This window comes from Drosophila ficusphila, unplaced genomic scaffold (genome assembly GCF_018152265.1).
Source record: "Drosophila ficusphila isolate 14025-0441.05 unplaced genomic scaffold, ASM1815226v1 contig_286, whole genome shotgun sequence".
Lineage (NCBI taxonomy): Eukaryota > Metazoa > Arthropoda > Insecta > Diptera > Drosophilidae > Drosophila > Drosophila ficusphila.
Window position 1 is genome coordinate 1645602 of NW_025064189.1, and position 15912 is coordinate 1661513.

The following is a 15912-nucleotide window of genomic DNA, read 5'->3' on the forward strand; positions in this document are numbered from 1 at the left end:
CCCTCCGATTATATCGTATCGTTTACCCATGCTCTCCCTTTTGATATCTTTTGATAAACTAAAAACTTAAAACCAAAACACGAAAAGGGCTGTGACACGAACGTTTAACAAAAAGTGTGAACAAAATCAAATTTATTTATCGTTTGCGCTTAGTTTGTTTTTGATGTTAATTTAAAAGAGCGGTGATAACGAGCAACCACTAAAGCCAAATCAAAATTAAATCGATAAACGAATAAAAATACAATATAAACGAACAATTAAGTCGCTTAATTCAAATTCAAAATGAAATGTGATGAAAGCAAAAAAAAGAGAAAAAACAAGAAGAAAGCTAAATAATGAATAAACAAAAAACATGTCGAATTCATATTAAACATTAACGAATAGAAAAAGACAATTGTACCTTGAGCATAAAGTGTAAAAAATTGGAACTCGTAAAAATTAAAGTATTCCTAGACATAAACCATAGATAACAACCACATTAACTGAAAAAATGGACAGGTTTCGCCCATCTCGTTTGAGGGGATATGCAAATTGGCACATTACTTTGCAATTTTTGCCAAAATCCAGTTTAGTGCCAGAAGAAGAATTCCTTTTAAGCTACAATCTGCATTTAGCGTCGTCATACTCCGCGTCTTCACTGTCTCTCAATTAAACGCACACACACACACACACAACGAACTCACCACCATATTCACACCCATCATATCAAATACGCGGATCGTATACGGATCGTAGTCTATAACTTGGCAGTCTTCTCGGCGATTCTCAAGTTGTTTGGCTGCCGGCGAAGAGATATGAAATCGAAGGGACCCCATTGGCATTGCATTTCCTCCTTATTTGTTTTTTTTTTCTTTTTTTTGGATTTCCCATTTTTTTGTTTTGTAGCCAGCTAAGTATAGCGCTAAACTAAGATTAAGCATTGTACATTACTAATTGAAATGAAGTCTCTTATCGATGATCGTTCCTTAAACTTAATCTATATGCGAATAGATTTTGTCCTACGCATAATGTATTTTTATTATACAAAGTGCGGAATGTGGCATTCTTATAGAATGTTTATTACTCTATACAAGGCATTACTAATAAAAACTAACTTCTTTATTTATTATATATACTATACACAAATATATTATATATACTAGTTAATGACAAGGTTAGACAAAGTAGTGAATGAAGCTTACTGAACACTGAACACGGAAACAAAAGAACATGAACAAAACAAGAAGAACAACCAAAACACTGGAGTCCAAGTTTAGAACTTACTAATCAAAAATATATTTAGATACACTTTTCTGCAGGTATTTAAAAGAAAGTAAAACTAAACTAATGCTAACGATAACGATAACTAACGATAGAGACAAGCACTTAACCCCACCATAACCAAGGACTTACCAAAATTGCATACACTAGTTTTCTAACCACACCTACACGGACACCCAATCAACACTCCAAAAATCACACACACACACACACATACACACAGACACCGTTACAAGGGCCCAAAAAGGCAGAAGGACGAAGGATCTAGGGTAGGATTGCTAGGATGGAAGGAAGAACAGGATAGGGGTGCATATCTTTTTTGCCAAGCCTAAAACGTTTTGCCTTTAATATAGCGCATTTTTGGTTTTGGTTTTAATAGGAACACAAGAATGACATATTGGATACAGGGTAATACATGCAGTTAAATCTAAATAGTAAACTAAACCTATCAGATAACTATGATCATTTCGTATTGATACCAATTCATTTGTAATATAATTTCCCCCAAGGCTTTCGCACTTTTTTCGATACGATATTTTTAAGCTCGAGACACACTTTTGAAGCTTTGCTTACCAAATAGATTTCGCTTCGGATAGGCATAGGGTTAGATCTTTAGAGTATCATCAAAAGTGGGCATAGTTGGGAAAAGGAAAGGCAGTAGTAGCCATAGGAATAACAAAAAAACCAGCAACAATAATTGGCGGCGCTTGTAAGAAAGCTCAGAAAGTGCATTTAAAATACAACAAAAAAAATATGAAAACAAAACGAAAAAGGAGAAATTTAAACATTTTTAAAGGCAGAACCTAGTCGTACTTATATAGACGATATATTATAATACTATTATTATGACAATTATTACTATTACTATGAACAAAGAAAGATTTATTAGCGAGCTAAGGTCAACCAAGCATTATAAACCAATTTTGCAATTATACAAAAACGAATCGGATGGAATGGAATGATATGGGAAGAATAAGTGTACGGCTGGAGATATTGGCGTTGAAAAGGCCCAAAGTTATTTTTTGTAGATAAAACTGTTATCTTTTAGTACTTAGCCAAATGTTAGATCGAGGTACGAGATACAGAGATATAACTCATGCAGTTGGCGGCAGGCTAATCGAATAAAACCAAATGGTCAAAGCGAATTTATATTGTATATAGAATAAAAATAAAGTCCCTCAAACAGAACCCGAACCAGAGGGTTCAATTATTGCATATTATTACAAAACAAAACCAAAATAGTTGCTAGTCTAGATTTTAGCATCCACACATCAGAGGACACACACACACACACTTACACTGCAATTTTTTGAGTGTAGCTTGAGGTGCGTTTCAGAAACTATTTCTCAGATGCAGTACGTCAGCTACAGCTTCTTTGTACACTCTATATACTTTCCGTTTAGAAATCCGTCCGTATTTAGCATTATGCAATCACACAAACACACACACACACGTACGCAACGGCATGTGGTTTGATTTTATTCACTAAGCCTTACCTTTAACTGATTTGCAGAATTTATGTAATTACATTGGTCTTTTCCGATCCCAAGAAAACACACGAATACAATTACTTAGCAATGATTACATCAATCCATTGGTTGAGATTTTTGAAGAGCACCTTTAACGAAAACAATAAGAAATTAGCAGCAAAATGTGAATGAGAAACACAAACGAAAACTAAAATAACAAACCTAACATTAAAATTCAGCAAATGTCATTTAACAATAAGAGAACTTGCACCTAATATTAGTAGCATAAATGTAAAGACAGAAAATGCAAATAAAGAAGATTCTTATCAGTTTAATTTAAAGCAAAACCAATTCCAAGAGAGGCAAATACAAAGCATGCTTTAACACCCAAATACGATTCGTGATCAGTTCCTTTAAAACTTGTCAATAGGAAGTTCGAACGAGAGAACAAAACCAAACGAGACGAAATCAAGAATAACAACACATGAATTAAATGTTAAATGTAAAATGGTTTCAGAATCAAAAAGAATAAATATAAATAGAGCATAAACAGGATCACTGGCAATGTGAGCCCGGAACAGTTCAAGAGTTTTTCTCTAGTCTTTCATTGGATTTCATTTGAATTCTCACATCGAATGCACTTTGTACACAAATCGAGCATTTCACACTTTATACATTTTTTCAAAAAAAAATACATCACAAATGAAGCGGAAGAAGGGCAGATACCATGCACACAGCTATAACATGCATACTTACATATATTAAAATACGACAAAATTTATATTTACACACATAAATTGCCGAACTAACGAGGAAGATGGTAAATAGTCAAAAGTAGTTGATCGAAACAGCAGAAGAAGAAGAACAGAGACGTGAAGAACAATTAAGTAAATCATTTATAATAGCAACAAGAAGGTCTTTATATAACTATTTATAGAAATATACGCTATATACTATACATATGTGTACATTAAATACAATCTATGAATAATGAAACCAAAATGGCGAAGTGTGTAAAATTGTGCATTCGTTCATTAAAACAAAAGGATGAAAGTAAACACCGAAAAAACAATACAGATATATATCTATATATACTCAATCGGCCTTTTCCGCGATGTTTTGCACACGCGGAATTCGGCTGGAAGCCCACAACACAAGTAAATGCTATCGAACAAGAAAACTATTAATTAATTATGGACAAAACTATAAATATTTTAATACTTAAAGCATTATTAACAGAAGTATATTTTAAACATTATTTATGCGACTTACTGCAGGATACAACATAAATAAACCCAGCATAATAATAGATGAGTACATACTACAGTAACAATAACTACCGATCGTTTAAAGAATGCCGCCACCATCCTAAAAATCCCCGACACAGGTTAATTTTTGATCAAATTTGTTTCCTTAAGAGCTGCTAAATTCCGGAACACACTGAACCAAAAACATAACCACAGAGAAAACGCAGTAGGAGCAAAATCAGATTAGTTAGATCCAGATGAGCGGCGATGAGAGCTAAAGCTAACAATAAGACGAGAGATCGAGATCGAGATCGAGGTATAATAACAGAACAGAAATATCAAACACCCTAGTATTAATTATTGCCAGTTTCAAAATATTGGGCAAGCAGTGTACATTTTGTTTCGTTTGCCAAACTGGGCGTCGCTGGTGGGCGACATAAGCGCATTGATGATAAGGAGGAGCAGGAAATTGGATATAGAGAACTGGAGGAGATTATAAACCAAGTTATAATTACAACAATTAAATTATTATTAATAATAATTATTATACACAAAAAACTTATGCAAATGTGTAATAGGTATATAAACAAAGAACAACTGGCAAGTTAAATAAAACAAAACAAAAAAAAAAAAAAATTATGAAAAACTAAAAAAAAAAAAAATAAACAAAAAAAACCACAAACCACAAAAAATGCAGAAATATATATTATATATACTTTATAGACATTTAAACATGAAAACAAAAACACAAAGGAGAAACTAAAAAAATAAAGTTGCAAATAATAAACTTTTACCATAAAAATATCATTGATAATGTTGTTTCTTATTCTAATTCCACCGATGTGGCAGGTCTGTCTTGAAAATCTTGGCCACCTGGCAAAAACGCTAACAGAACGAAACTGATTTAAATGGAAGTCGGTCCAAATGGCAGTTCGCTTTTTAAGCCAAGCATTTGCATATACGCACGCATGTTCGGTCGTCAATTCTAAACAGCTGACAGTAGTACAAAATCGGGCTTTGATGTGAAAATTATAAATATGGTAAAGTGAGAAAATCCCAAGGGAATAGTTCCCTTTGTTGCCTGAAAAAGAATAAATCAAGGCAAGACTTAAAAGTCAGTTTAAATGGTATTTGGCTTTGTAAAAACGTACGCATGCGCAGTCCCGAGCTCTTCCGGAAATATTTTGAGTAGAGTGAAGTGTAGTGAGAAAATCCCTTGAGAAAATTTTTCCCATATCGCCGGGAAAACAGTAAACTTGAGGCAAGGCCAAAACAAATCCGAAACTTATAGAATCCGCAACTGTGATGATTGTGTGTGCCGCTGCTGCGGGCCAACAAACCGATCGTGGGCGTCTGAAGTGGCAGTTATGGCCATAAATACAAATATGTACGTTCGCGTAAGCAGGTATTGACTGTGAGTGTCGCTCAATAAACATGCTCGCAAAAAATAGCAACAGCAAAAGCAGCAGCATTCGCACAGTCGCAGCTGCCGAATAGATGTGCAATATTCAAGAGCGGAGCTACGGATCCGTAGGTTGGACGCCGGTGGCCGCTGGCTGCTGGTGATGTAAGCTCCGGTTCTGGCCTGCCAATTGCGGCTTACCGCCGTCTGTCTAATCGCCGTCTAACCGCCTCTAGAATGTAAAGCTTCTGCAGGTCGCAGCGAAAAACTCGCCCACCCACTGCCATCGACGGAATATCATCGTCATCATCGGCTGCACAGTGATCTCCGCGAAGTTCGATCTTGCACGCGATGCGAAACAGTCGAAAATCGATCAACTGGGAATGGCATTCTTTCCAGCTGAAATCGGGTAGGTATTGGGTGATCTATAAGGGGGTCTTATCGACTCTGGACAGCCAAATGTGTCGCGCTTGAAGAACGTCGTTCCCCAAAAAGGCATGTTTTCGTTTTTGAATAGTGGCTTGTCAGATTTGTGCCTTGCATTCCGATATTTCGAGTGTCAGTCAGCTGCTGCTTTAGACTACGCAGTGGTGAAAGTAATTAGAAGTGACTTAACACACTCGTTCTTAAGCCCATGACCTACTGTAACAGAGCTGAAAGCTAAAAATCAAAACATGTTGGTCTTAAGAGAATGATCAACAAATTACGAACTTAACACATGCAACGCTTAAATTTTTTAAAGTTATGTATTATTTATATCTGTATTGATTCCTTGAGATAGGGTAAATAATATAAAACTTACGATAAAGAATAAAATATTCACCAATTATGGCCGATAAGTTGAGAACCAGAGAACCAAAGAAATTAATACTCACTACCTACTATAAAAAAATATTTATGTTATATGTTATTTTTTAAAAGATTAGGTTTTCAATTTTTTTTTTTTTTTTTTCTTGTTTTGAATTTTATTTTATCTTCATTCATTATAGCATGTTAAACAAATTATAAAAATATCTAAAAAAAATATTTTTCGGACTTGTGGTACGGAAAAATGGTCAATACTTTCTTTCGGTGTACCCACTCCAGGTAGAACCGGAGCTGACCTATATTTCCATGTGCGCCGCCCGAAATAGTGTATCCGCAACGATCCGTTGTCTATTTCGGGAGTTATATTTCTCTTCCTTTACTTTCCCCAAAAATCATAATCCGAAAGAGGCGCAGGCGATTCTTAGTTGCCCTAACCCGAAGTAGCAAGGTGCTATAAATAAAAAGCCATCAAACAGAACGATCGCATATACGCGTAGCCACCTAAAAATGAGAGCCACAACGAATGAGGGGGTGGTGATCGAATGGGCTATACCCTCTGGTTCTGGCTCCCTCTGCTCAGATTTGGGAAAGGTGCTCGTGCTCCCATTGCAGTGAAGAACTTAAACGGAACCAATTTGTTTTCACCCTGATCTGTTGAAACAATAAACAAAGCTGGCGAGTGAAGGAATTGCGGGGCGGTGCACCAAGAGCCCATGAATGAAAAACTGCGAAATAAAAAGAATACATTTCTTTGGGTCTTCGTTTTGGCTGCGTTGTGTGGATTGAATGTTTGTCGGCGGAACAGCTAGGAGATGACGAAGGAGGGAGTCTATATGGCCGGCAACAAGTTGGATTTTTCTAAAAATGAACACACACGAAATAGCTTCGTCTTTGGCGTTAAATACAGACCACGGCATCCATCGGTGTCGAGCAGCGACAACGCATCTCGGTCGGTCGAAGAGCGGCGGAATTTGATTTGATTTTCACTTGGGCCCGCCGCTGCTCATCGTTCGCGCTATTTTTCCTCTATTGTGTGTGGGGCGTTCTCTCCGCGGCGGTCCATCTAAGGAGCATATTCCGAAGAAGCGATGCTTTCCGCGACTCGGCTTTCCCGCAACTAGTTGCGTTTTGGATGTCAACACGATGTACACGCGAACAGCGGCGAATTTGGTCAACCAACTGCCACTGGCAGCGTAAAGTGAACTGTGGACTCTAACGCACTGAGGAATACAGGCAATCCTGGAGTTGGAGCTTCCAGCTGGGATTACATCTTGAGCCAAGACTGAACCGTAGAACAGATACATATAGATTTTTCCAGGGCAACCTAAACGTACAAAAGATCGATCACGATCACGAGGTAAAAACCGACACTCCAATAGATTCTTGTTTTTATTTTAGAACTTGGAACTTTGGCAACCATTCAGGCCGGACATTTAGACCTTTTATGGGCATGCTTTTGGCCCAGGGAATCGAATTTCATGCACAAAAACAACATTTCGGTTTCGGAGCGCGATTCGCTGTGCGTTTGTGTGTGTTTTGAATTTTTTGGCCGAGAGAGCGCCACTTGCCAGTTCCTCGTAGACATTTAAATAGAATTCCCGTGCTAGCCACCGATATCGAGAGAGTGAGCTGGCCTCCTCCTTCGTCTCCGTGCCCCCTTTTTCCTGCCGGCTATTATCAAAATAACAACACGAAAACGAGGCAAAAACGTGTGTTTCTCACGTCGCGTATACGCAACGTATTCCTTTGATTCATATTGACCACTATCTCCAGAGGGACTAAATTCATTTCCAGCTTCATAGTTGCACTTTGTTTTTTATTTATTTACTTGCCGGAACATTTATTTTTTTATATTTTCTGAAGTAAACAGTGCGTATACGCAACGTATTCTTTCTTTATACCAACAGAGAATATTAATTTGATTAACAAAAATAAATTTTTTTTTCAACAAAAATTTATTGATTTTGTTTTAGTTTCTTTGTATATTATCCTTCCACTCATATTTATTTATGAACATATCATTTGATTAAGCTTAATCTCAATTAAGATTTTTGACTTTATTAGTTCAAGCTTTATGGCTACTTTATCCTTATTTCCTTCTTGTTACTTTGAGTCTTTTATATTATATTTATTTATTTACTTATTTCTCTCCCTTTCAGCCAGGATCAGGATGCAGGAACTGACGAGGGTCTGCGACCTGAATGGCAATTCTGGCAAGGGGGAGTTGGTCCCAGTAGCTCCCGCCACCAACAATCTAGATCAACTGCTGCCCAACATTAAACTCGAGCATGATCCCGATCTTGAGTGCTGGCTGCCTACACCGGAGCATCCGAAACTCCGGTTGGACCTCAACAGCACCCGACTTCTCCTGCAGGGCTCCGATGATCCGCTGATCTCGCATGGCTCCACTAACGATGCCCACGACGAGGATCATCCCTTCAAGACGCTGCTGGCGCGCAAAAGTGCCAGCCACGAAACACCGCACAATGGAACCTGTAGTCCCCTCACCAAACAGCAACTGAAAGCCAATCTCCTGATGGGCAACCGAAAGGCCAATAGGCAACCTCAGCCGCAGGAGGAACAACCTAATCCTTCCACGCAAAAGACATTGAAATCAGTTCAGCGGGAACCGCAAAACCGAAACCGAAAACGAGGCAATGATGCGGGTGCCTTGAAGCTGCGTTTCCATCACCAAGCTTTGCCTGCTGAATATGCCGCCCACTATGAGGCCACTCAAGGTCGTCAGCCAACCAGACCAGTTCTCCCGCCGCCACCTCCTCCTCCCTCGCATCCACCAAGTCAATCTCACGAGAATGTGCGCAGTTGGCTGCGGAAGATCGCCGAAATCCAAAGGAGTGCCGAGCGCAAGCAGGCATCCACTTCCCGAAACGGAGCTCCACCACCCTCCAGATCTTCGCCCATTGCTGCCACCTCTGTGGTTCCGGTTAAAACCCCTGAAGCAACCTCCACCTCGAAGCGAAGCTCTTTAAAATACGCCGATCTACCTTACATGGGTGAGATAACCCTGGATAACTACAAACCAAGAAGAGGCAGAAAACCCAAGAAGGCGGACATCTGTCACCTGATCTATAAAAACTATGGAACCATTGTTCCCGCTGCCGTGGCAGCAATGCCGGTAAGTGCTGCTCCACCATCCTCAACTCCCACAATGTCCCTGCCACCAGATGAACCACTGAATCTCTGCCTGCGCGACCAGAGCGCCGATCGGTTCTCCATCTCCAGTGGCGACAGTGAGAAGCCCACGACGAGGACAACACCCACTACGACCACGAATACGACAGATTGTGGAAGCTCCTCTCACAGGACAACACCTCTGAGTTCCGTGAAGCCACTGACCTTGGAGTTGACCGGAGGTGAGGATCAACCTCTGAGTGCCGCCAAATTGATGCTGCAACCAGTGGGTTTGTACTACCAACAGCTGGTGGAGTCCTGCAGCTTGGGTGGAATGCCAGTGCCCTTGGAAACCATCGAGAAGGACAATCAGCTCTCCCTCAAGATACCCATACCAAGTGGCTTCTTTGCCAACGAGACCACGCCACTGGCCATGAGAAAACGCAAGCGATCTGCGATCTTCATACCTCCAATGCCCGCCGAGCATTCATCGAGTCCCTCGAACGAGGTGAGCATATGCAAGTTCAAGTTCACTGGCGGAGCGAAGCCCACGCTGCAGGAGAAGAAGATGTTGTCGGTGGATGCGGAGGGCAACTACCGATATTACAACGGCACCGGGGACAAGACCATGCGGGGCTATGAGTTCATCTCCCGGGATCAGCAGCAGCAGCTCCAGCAAAATCAACAGCAGCAGGGACCGGAGAAGCTCTACGTGGACATACCACCTCCCTCAACGGATCTCAGTCCGGAGTTGCTGCAAATATCGCCGGAGTCGCCGACGTCATCGCTGCTCCTGCCCAGCAGCAACAACTTGGTGACCGCAGTAGCACCTCAAAGCCCCGTTTCGCAAAGCTCCAGCTCCCAGAGTCCGATGCCCGGAGCTGTGTGTCCCAGCCTATCGCAGGGGAAATCCCCATCAGAAAGTGATCGTAAACGAAGATCATCGAGGAGATCAAAGCAGCGAGAGAAGCTCGAGAAAACCTTCAAGGAGAAGGGCTTCCTCATTCAAACACAGCAACTGCAATCTGCCGAAGGTGCCACCTACTGCAAGTTCAGGCAGCTAAAGAAGTTCACGCGATACCTTTTTCGCAACTGGAAGGATCACATACCGGAAAGCGATCTGGCCAAGCATCAGAGCAGTGGGCGGGAGGATAACCTTCCAAGTCAGGGGGCGCAGACCGCCAACCAGGCCACTTGAGCCCTCCCAAGCAGAGATCCAGGTGCCAGCCACACAAAGCACTGCCAAAGAGTTAGTTTAAGACGAGATGATGGAGCACACCATCCCATGCCGATTCCGTCCATGCGGGCTGCTCACCAACGCGATCAATGATCCTCAGCCACGCTTCCTAGTCGTTCATCTGTTTTTCTAGTGCCTAAACAAATGTTATTGTTAACAAATAAACTAAATGTTTAACCATAAAAAGTTTTTCCTAAAACTTAATTACAGATTTCAAGGGAACCGAAAAACTTTGGTATGATTCAGAACAGAATTTAAAAGGTTCTATAAATAGAAAATAACTCATTCAAGTTTATATAAAAAGCCATCATATTTGGTTGTAAAAGGCATCGTAGTTTGTATTTTACAAAAAATCCGTCAATACAGTTACGTGTTAGTACAAAAAATTAACTCCAAAATGGGCGATAAGTCTATAGGGGTTATGCTCGCTCTCAAGGTCGTTTCAATGCCATTGCGAATACTTCTCGTTATTATTGTTAACTTTATGCTTATCTGAAATATATCATCGCATCCCGGATCCAGATTATCCTAAATGTTAGTTACAGGTAAAGTAAAGATTTCCAAAATGTTTGCTGGTATGCTTAGGTTGACGAAAGAATTTTGACTTGAATTCATTCGAAAAATGTTTGGAAGATTGGGTTGGGCGTGCCCAGATAAATTCTCACTAATATTGTCGTTCGTTTTGTGGTTTTGGTTGCTTAATTGGTTCAGGTGGCAGTTCATTCTTTTGGGGATCCTGGGCCAGGCTTGGGCTTACAACTAGAAAACATTTTCTTGCTTGAAATCGACTTGTGCGACTCGTCATCAATTTTAACTCATTGAGCTCTCATGGTCCTTAGTCGGATCCGCCAAAGTTGGCTCTGGTATTCTAGCATTCATGGGACACACGTACTCTGTCCAGTCAACATCGCTCGAGCCCTTGGCGCTCTTTCGACGCTTCAGCGAGAACTGAGTGCGTTTCACCGGCTTAAGCTTCGCAGTAATGCTTAGCGGTTGATATCCTGGGGCGGATTCTGCATCGCGCTTGCTTAGAATCACCGGACGACCAACTAGCTCCTTGAAATGCATGGCAAGGTGGCGACGCAGCAGGGACTTGCTCGACGGTATTGACAGCAAGTCGGCCAGCAGATCCGCATTGAAACGCGGCTCGTAAAGCATCAAAGCGCCATGGACACCGGCACCACGAAGATTTGGTGTGTATTCTGACAGGTCGATGGTTTGCAACCAGCCCATTATCCGGTGCGCTGTCCATAGCTCTACGTTCTCCTTGTCCGGACTGCCTGCCGGTTCATCCTCACTGGACACCTTGATGGAGCGCCGAATCAGACCCTCTGCATTCCAAGACAAGCGGCGCATGCACAAGATTCCCGCTCGGAGCGAAGCAATGTGCAGACAGGAGCTCACATGCAGCTGGGACAAATCCTCGAGTGTCAGGCGGTGCAACATCCGACCGTCCACCTTGGCCTGCACAAAATAATCCTTGTACTGAGGCAGACCGATGTCATCCAGCCAGCGTACAACCCAAGCCACGTCCAAGTTGGATGCCTTCAATGTTAGCTCATCGAATTCCTTGCCAGTGATTTCGTCGATAGCCAGCAAAATCTTCTTTCGGTGAAGAGGAAGCTTTAGGTTAAGCTCTCGTTCAATGTCCACCGGCGAAGCGGTGAAGATGGACACTGATGGATTGGCCTTAAGCCATTTCCTAGTGAAAGAAAGTTCATAATAAAATCGGTTTAAATTGATTGTAGAACCCTAACTCACCGGCAATTGTCCTCATAGCAGCCTAGACCCATGTATCCCAACCAATTGCACACCTCCTGTGGTTCCCAAGTGGTCCAGTGCTTTTCACTCTCACCAAACAAAGGAGTCTGGGCACTCCACTCGATACGTCCTCCGGCGGTTGCTCTGGAACCTCCTCGCCGGAACTCGGGTTCTGCCTGCTCCAAGGCGGTCAGTTCGCAGTTGCTGCTGTTGCTGCGCCGTAGCTTGCCTAGAATGTTACGCAAGCCACGGGCAGACCGTTCTCGCAACTTTGGTGACGGCGTAAACTGCGACATGAAGCTCGAAGTCATGGCATCATCCGCTTGATGGGGATTGTCCTCGATCAGAATTTGTTCGTTTGATGCGAAGGCCACATTCCGCTGTTTGCCACTGCTGTTGGCATTCATGTCCAAGGCACGATTGTTGTTGTTGGCCAGCTTGCCATGCGATCTTGGCAGGCTGTGAAACTGCGGTTTGATCTGATGACGCAAAGCAGAGGGCGGGGTTTTGGGGGATCCCATAAAGGCCTTCTGGTTTATGTTGCTCAAACTGCCGTAGGGAATATTAGCGGAGATTCCACTACCATCATTGGCCTGTTCCAAGGCCGTGCGATGCAGCTTTAGTTCACTTAAGGCACTCATCAGTTCGAGTTTCTGCGTTTCAAGGGCGGAACGCGAAATCATCTGCCGCTGCAGCTGCTCCTCTTTGGTGCACAACTGCTGGCTCTTCTCCGTTATCAGACCCTCCAGCTCAATGATCTTATCCGCCTGTTCCGAAACCCGCTCCGCCAGCATTTGGTACTGCAGGGCCAGACCCTCTTTGTCCCGCTGCAGACGACGCATTCGCTCGTCAGAATCCTGACGAGGTATATGTGTCTCCAGCCAGTCGCTGATAATGGCCGCCGTCACTGGATCCGGAGCAGGGGCTGCCAGACCGACCTGAAAGGGGTAGCATGTGAGCATTGTATATTCTTGACCCTTATCTTCTTAAGAGTGACTCACCTGTTGCAGGGCAAGAGCCAAAGTCTTGGCCGTCGATAGAACATTAGTGGCCGAAATCAAGTTGCGCTCACTAAGGGTCAGAGAAGCCCCAGCTCCTGATGCCAACCCTGATACAGCCTGGGTGGCCGTGCTCGAGATGAGGCCGTCCATTTGCTGTAACGCTGCCTCGAGCATTTTGCTGCCCTCCGTCACAGTCGCCATGTAGTCCCAAACTAAGCTTCGCTAATCCCGGTTGATCGATGTGTGTGGGAGCTTACTTTGCTACCAGTGGATTGTTATGTAAGCAGATCAGCAAAGGCACGTCATTTCGCACATGTTTGTGCGGAAAATGGCATATTATGGATATTAATTTTAGCACTAATTGGGAAAAACTATCACGAAAATAGAAGAGCTGCTGCACCGTTCTTCTTCTTCTTCCATCTACAGCCCAGCGATATATCGATAGTCCGCGCCCACACGAAATTCCATTGCAGCAACAGGCCGAAAGTTTATTAGGGGTGTGTCTTAGTGAATTTTCGCAATTATTTACAATTTAAGGATTCCAAATTTGTGTATAAGCTATTAAATTAAACGATATAAATAATAATAAAAATCTTCAAATATGCAATAAAAAATATGTAGAGTTATAAAATATACAAACATTTGCATGCATTTATCCAAAAGTAGCCAACAGTCACTTAGTTGCAGTATCTGAATATTACAAAATATTTAATAAAAATTATAAATAAAAATCAGACCCACAAAGTGCTGTATTAATACAACAACAATTATTAAGTGAAATAGATTAAGTTTAAGTGAAAAAAATTCTTACTATTGACAATATAATTTTCACCAAGACCAATATCAACTGTACAAATTTTGTTCCATCTCTAACAAGCAAATTATAAAGTGAAGTCACGCGAGATAGGTCATCTCCAACAAATGTCACAACAAAAGATTTAATAACAAATAACCGAAATGAATCGCTTCGAATATGTAGAGGCCCGTCTAAGTCCTAATGAATCCTTCGTAAGTCGCGACAACAAGGTGAAAATATACGATGGGGACCAAAAGGTAAGAAAGTGAAACTGGTAGCAAATAATTTCAGGCTTACTCATTTCTCCGGTGATTTCAGACGGAGTTTGAGGAGGGTGAAGTTGTTCTCACCACGCACCGACTTTTCTGGGGTCGTCCAGGGGAAATAGCCCGAGCTGCTGTAACTCTTTGCCTGCCACTCAGCTATGTGGTATCCCTCAGCGAGGAAACGACTGCCTCTAACTTCTTTGGCCGCAAAACCCGAATTATCATGCATCTCCGCCCGCCAGGACCGGATAAAGCACCAGGACCACTGGACACCAGTCGCGCAACCCACATAAAATTGTCAGGAAAGAACGGTCTTAGTGTGGAGTTTCACAGTGCACTGCGGGAAACTCTTAATGCCCGCGTCTGGGAAATTCTTTTTACCAGCGAGACCATTGTTAATGGAGTGGCTAGCAGTCCCACCTCGGAGCCAGCAAACGATAGATTGGCTCGAATTCAAAAGCGAACTGGAATTGGCGGCATTGAGCGTCACCTGGAGGCGAAATCCAAAGCCACGGATGAGAACATAGCCCTGGCCTTTCAGGATCTCAGTGTGCTAATGGCCATGGCAAAGGACATGGTTGGAGTGTCCAAGACAATAAGCAGCAAGATACGCGAACAAAAGGGCGAGATATCCGACGACGAGACGGTGCGGTTTAAATCCTATTTAATGAGCCTCGGAATCGATGATCCAGTGACGAGGGACAACTTTACCAGCAATTCGGCGTACTTCAGCAGTTTAGCACGACAGATTTGCGAAATGCTTCTCGATCCCCTCGAGGTAAATATTTAAAAAATAAATAACATATGATGATCACTTCGACTTTTAACCCCCTAGGAGCACGGGGGCATGATGTCCTTGGCTGATGTTTACTGTCGCGTGAATCGAGCCCGTGGATTGGAACTTCTATCACCCGAGGACTTGCTGCATGCCTGCGAGCAGCTTAGTGGTCCCATTCGCCTGCGCAGCTTTCCCAGCGGCGCAAGAGTGTTGCAACTGGAGTCCCACGATGATGCCCTAATTGCCGTTGACACATTGGAGAAGGTTGAACAAGCTGAATCTCTGGCTGTGGAAGAACTGGCCAAGCAGCTAGGAATCTCGCTTCTGCTTGCCAAGGAGCGATTGCTGGTGGCCGAGCGTCTGGGAAAGGTGTGCCGTGATGAGTCCGTGGAGGGCCTGCGTTTCTACCCCAATCTGCTGCTAAACCGAGACTAACTTAACTGTGAATGTGCTTGTTACTAGATATGCTTAATAAACAATTATTACTTTTTATTTAAAACTGATCTTTAAAGTTTTCTTACCTAAAAATTATAAATTGTATTGCGACTCTGGGCGAAAAAAAACTTACTTAAAATATTGATTGAAAATTTAAGTTTAATTCTGAGGAAAAAATGACAAGACTGATTTAATTTTATAGATCAATTCACACTTTATTGATTAACGGAGCTTTTGCTTTGACTTTGTCGGCGCTTCATTATTTTATTTTGTTTTTGTCGTAATTTATATTTTCGTTTAGTATTTCTCAAGTTTTCTTCG

General features: G+C 42.2%; 3 protein-coding genes across 3 annotated transcripts; 2 read left to right on the forward strand and 1 right to left on the reverse strand.

Annotated features, from left to right (window-relative positions):
* Positions 1-7030: 7030 nt before the first annotated feature.
* On the forward strand, positions 7031-10708 carry LOC108095473. The gene is made up of 2 exons (XM_017196587.2): positions 7031-7542; positions 8345-10708. The coding sequence occupies exon 2, from the start codon at positions 8356-8358 to the stop codon at positions 10513-10515; it is 2160 nt and encodes a 719-aa protein (XP_017052076.1). The 5' UTR covers positions 7031-7542; positions 8345-8355; the 3' UTR covers positions 10516-10708.
* A 158-nt stretch (positions 10709-10866) lies between these two features.
* On the reverse strand, positions 10867-13754 carry LOC108095446 (liprin-beta-2). The gene is made up of 3 exons (XM_017196556.2): positions 13317-13754; positions 12316-13253; positions 10867-12256 (listed from the first exon to the last, which is right to left on the reverse strand). Exons 1-3 carry the CDS (start codon positions 13515-13517, stop codon positions 11365-11367), a joined length of 2031 nt encoding a protein of 676 aa, XP_017052045.1. The 5' UTR covers positions 13518-13754; the 3' UTR covers positions 10867-11364.
* Positions 13755-14182: 428 nt separating this feature from the next.
* Positions 14183-15659, forward strand: LOC108095447 (vacuolar protein-sorting-associated protein 36). Its single transcript, XM_017196557.1, has 3 exons — positions 14183-14369; positions 14431-15156; positions 15214-15659. The coding sequence occupies exons 1-3, from the start codon at positions 14274-14276 to the stop codon at positions 15589-15591; spliced, it is 1200 nt and encodes a 399-aa protein (XP_017052046.1). The 5' UTR covers positions 14183-14273; the 3' UTR covers positions 15592-15659.
* Positions 15660-15912: the final 253 nt, after the last annotated feature.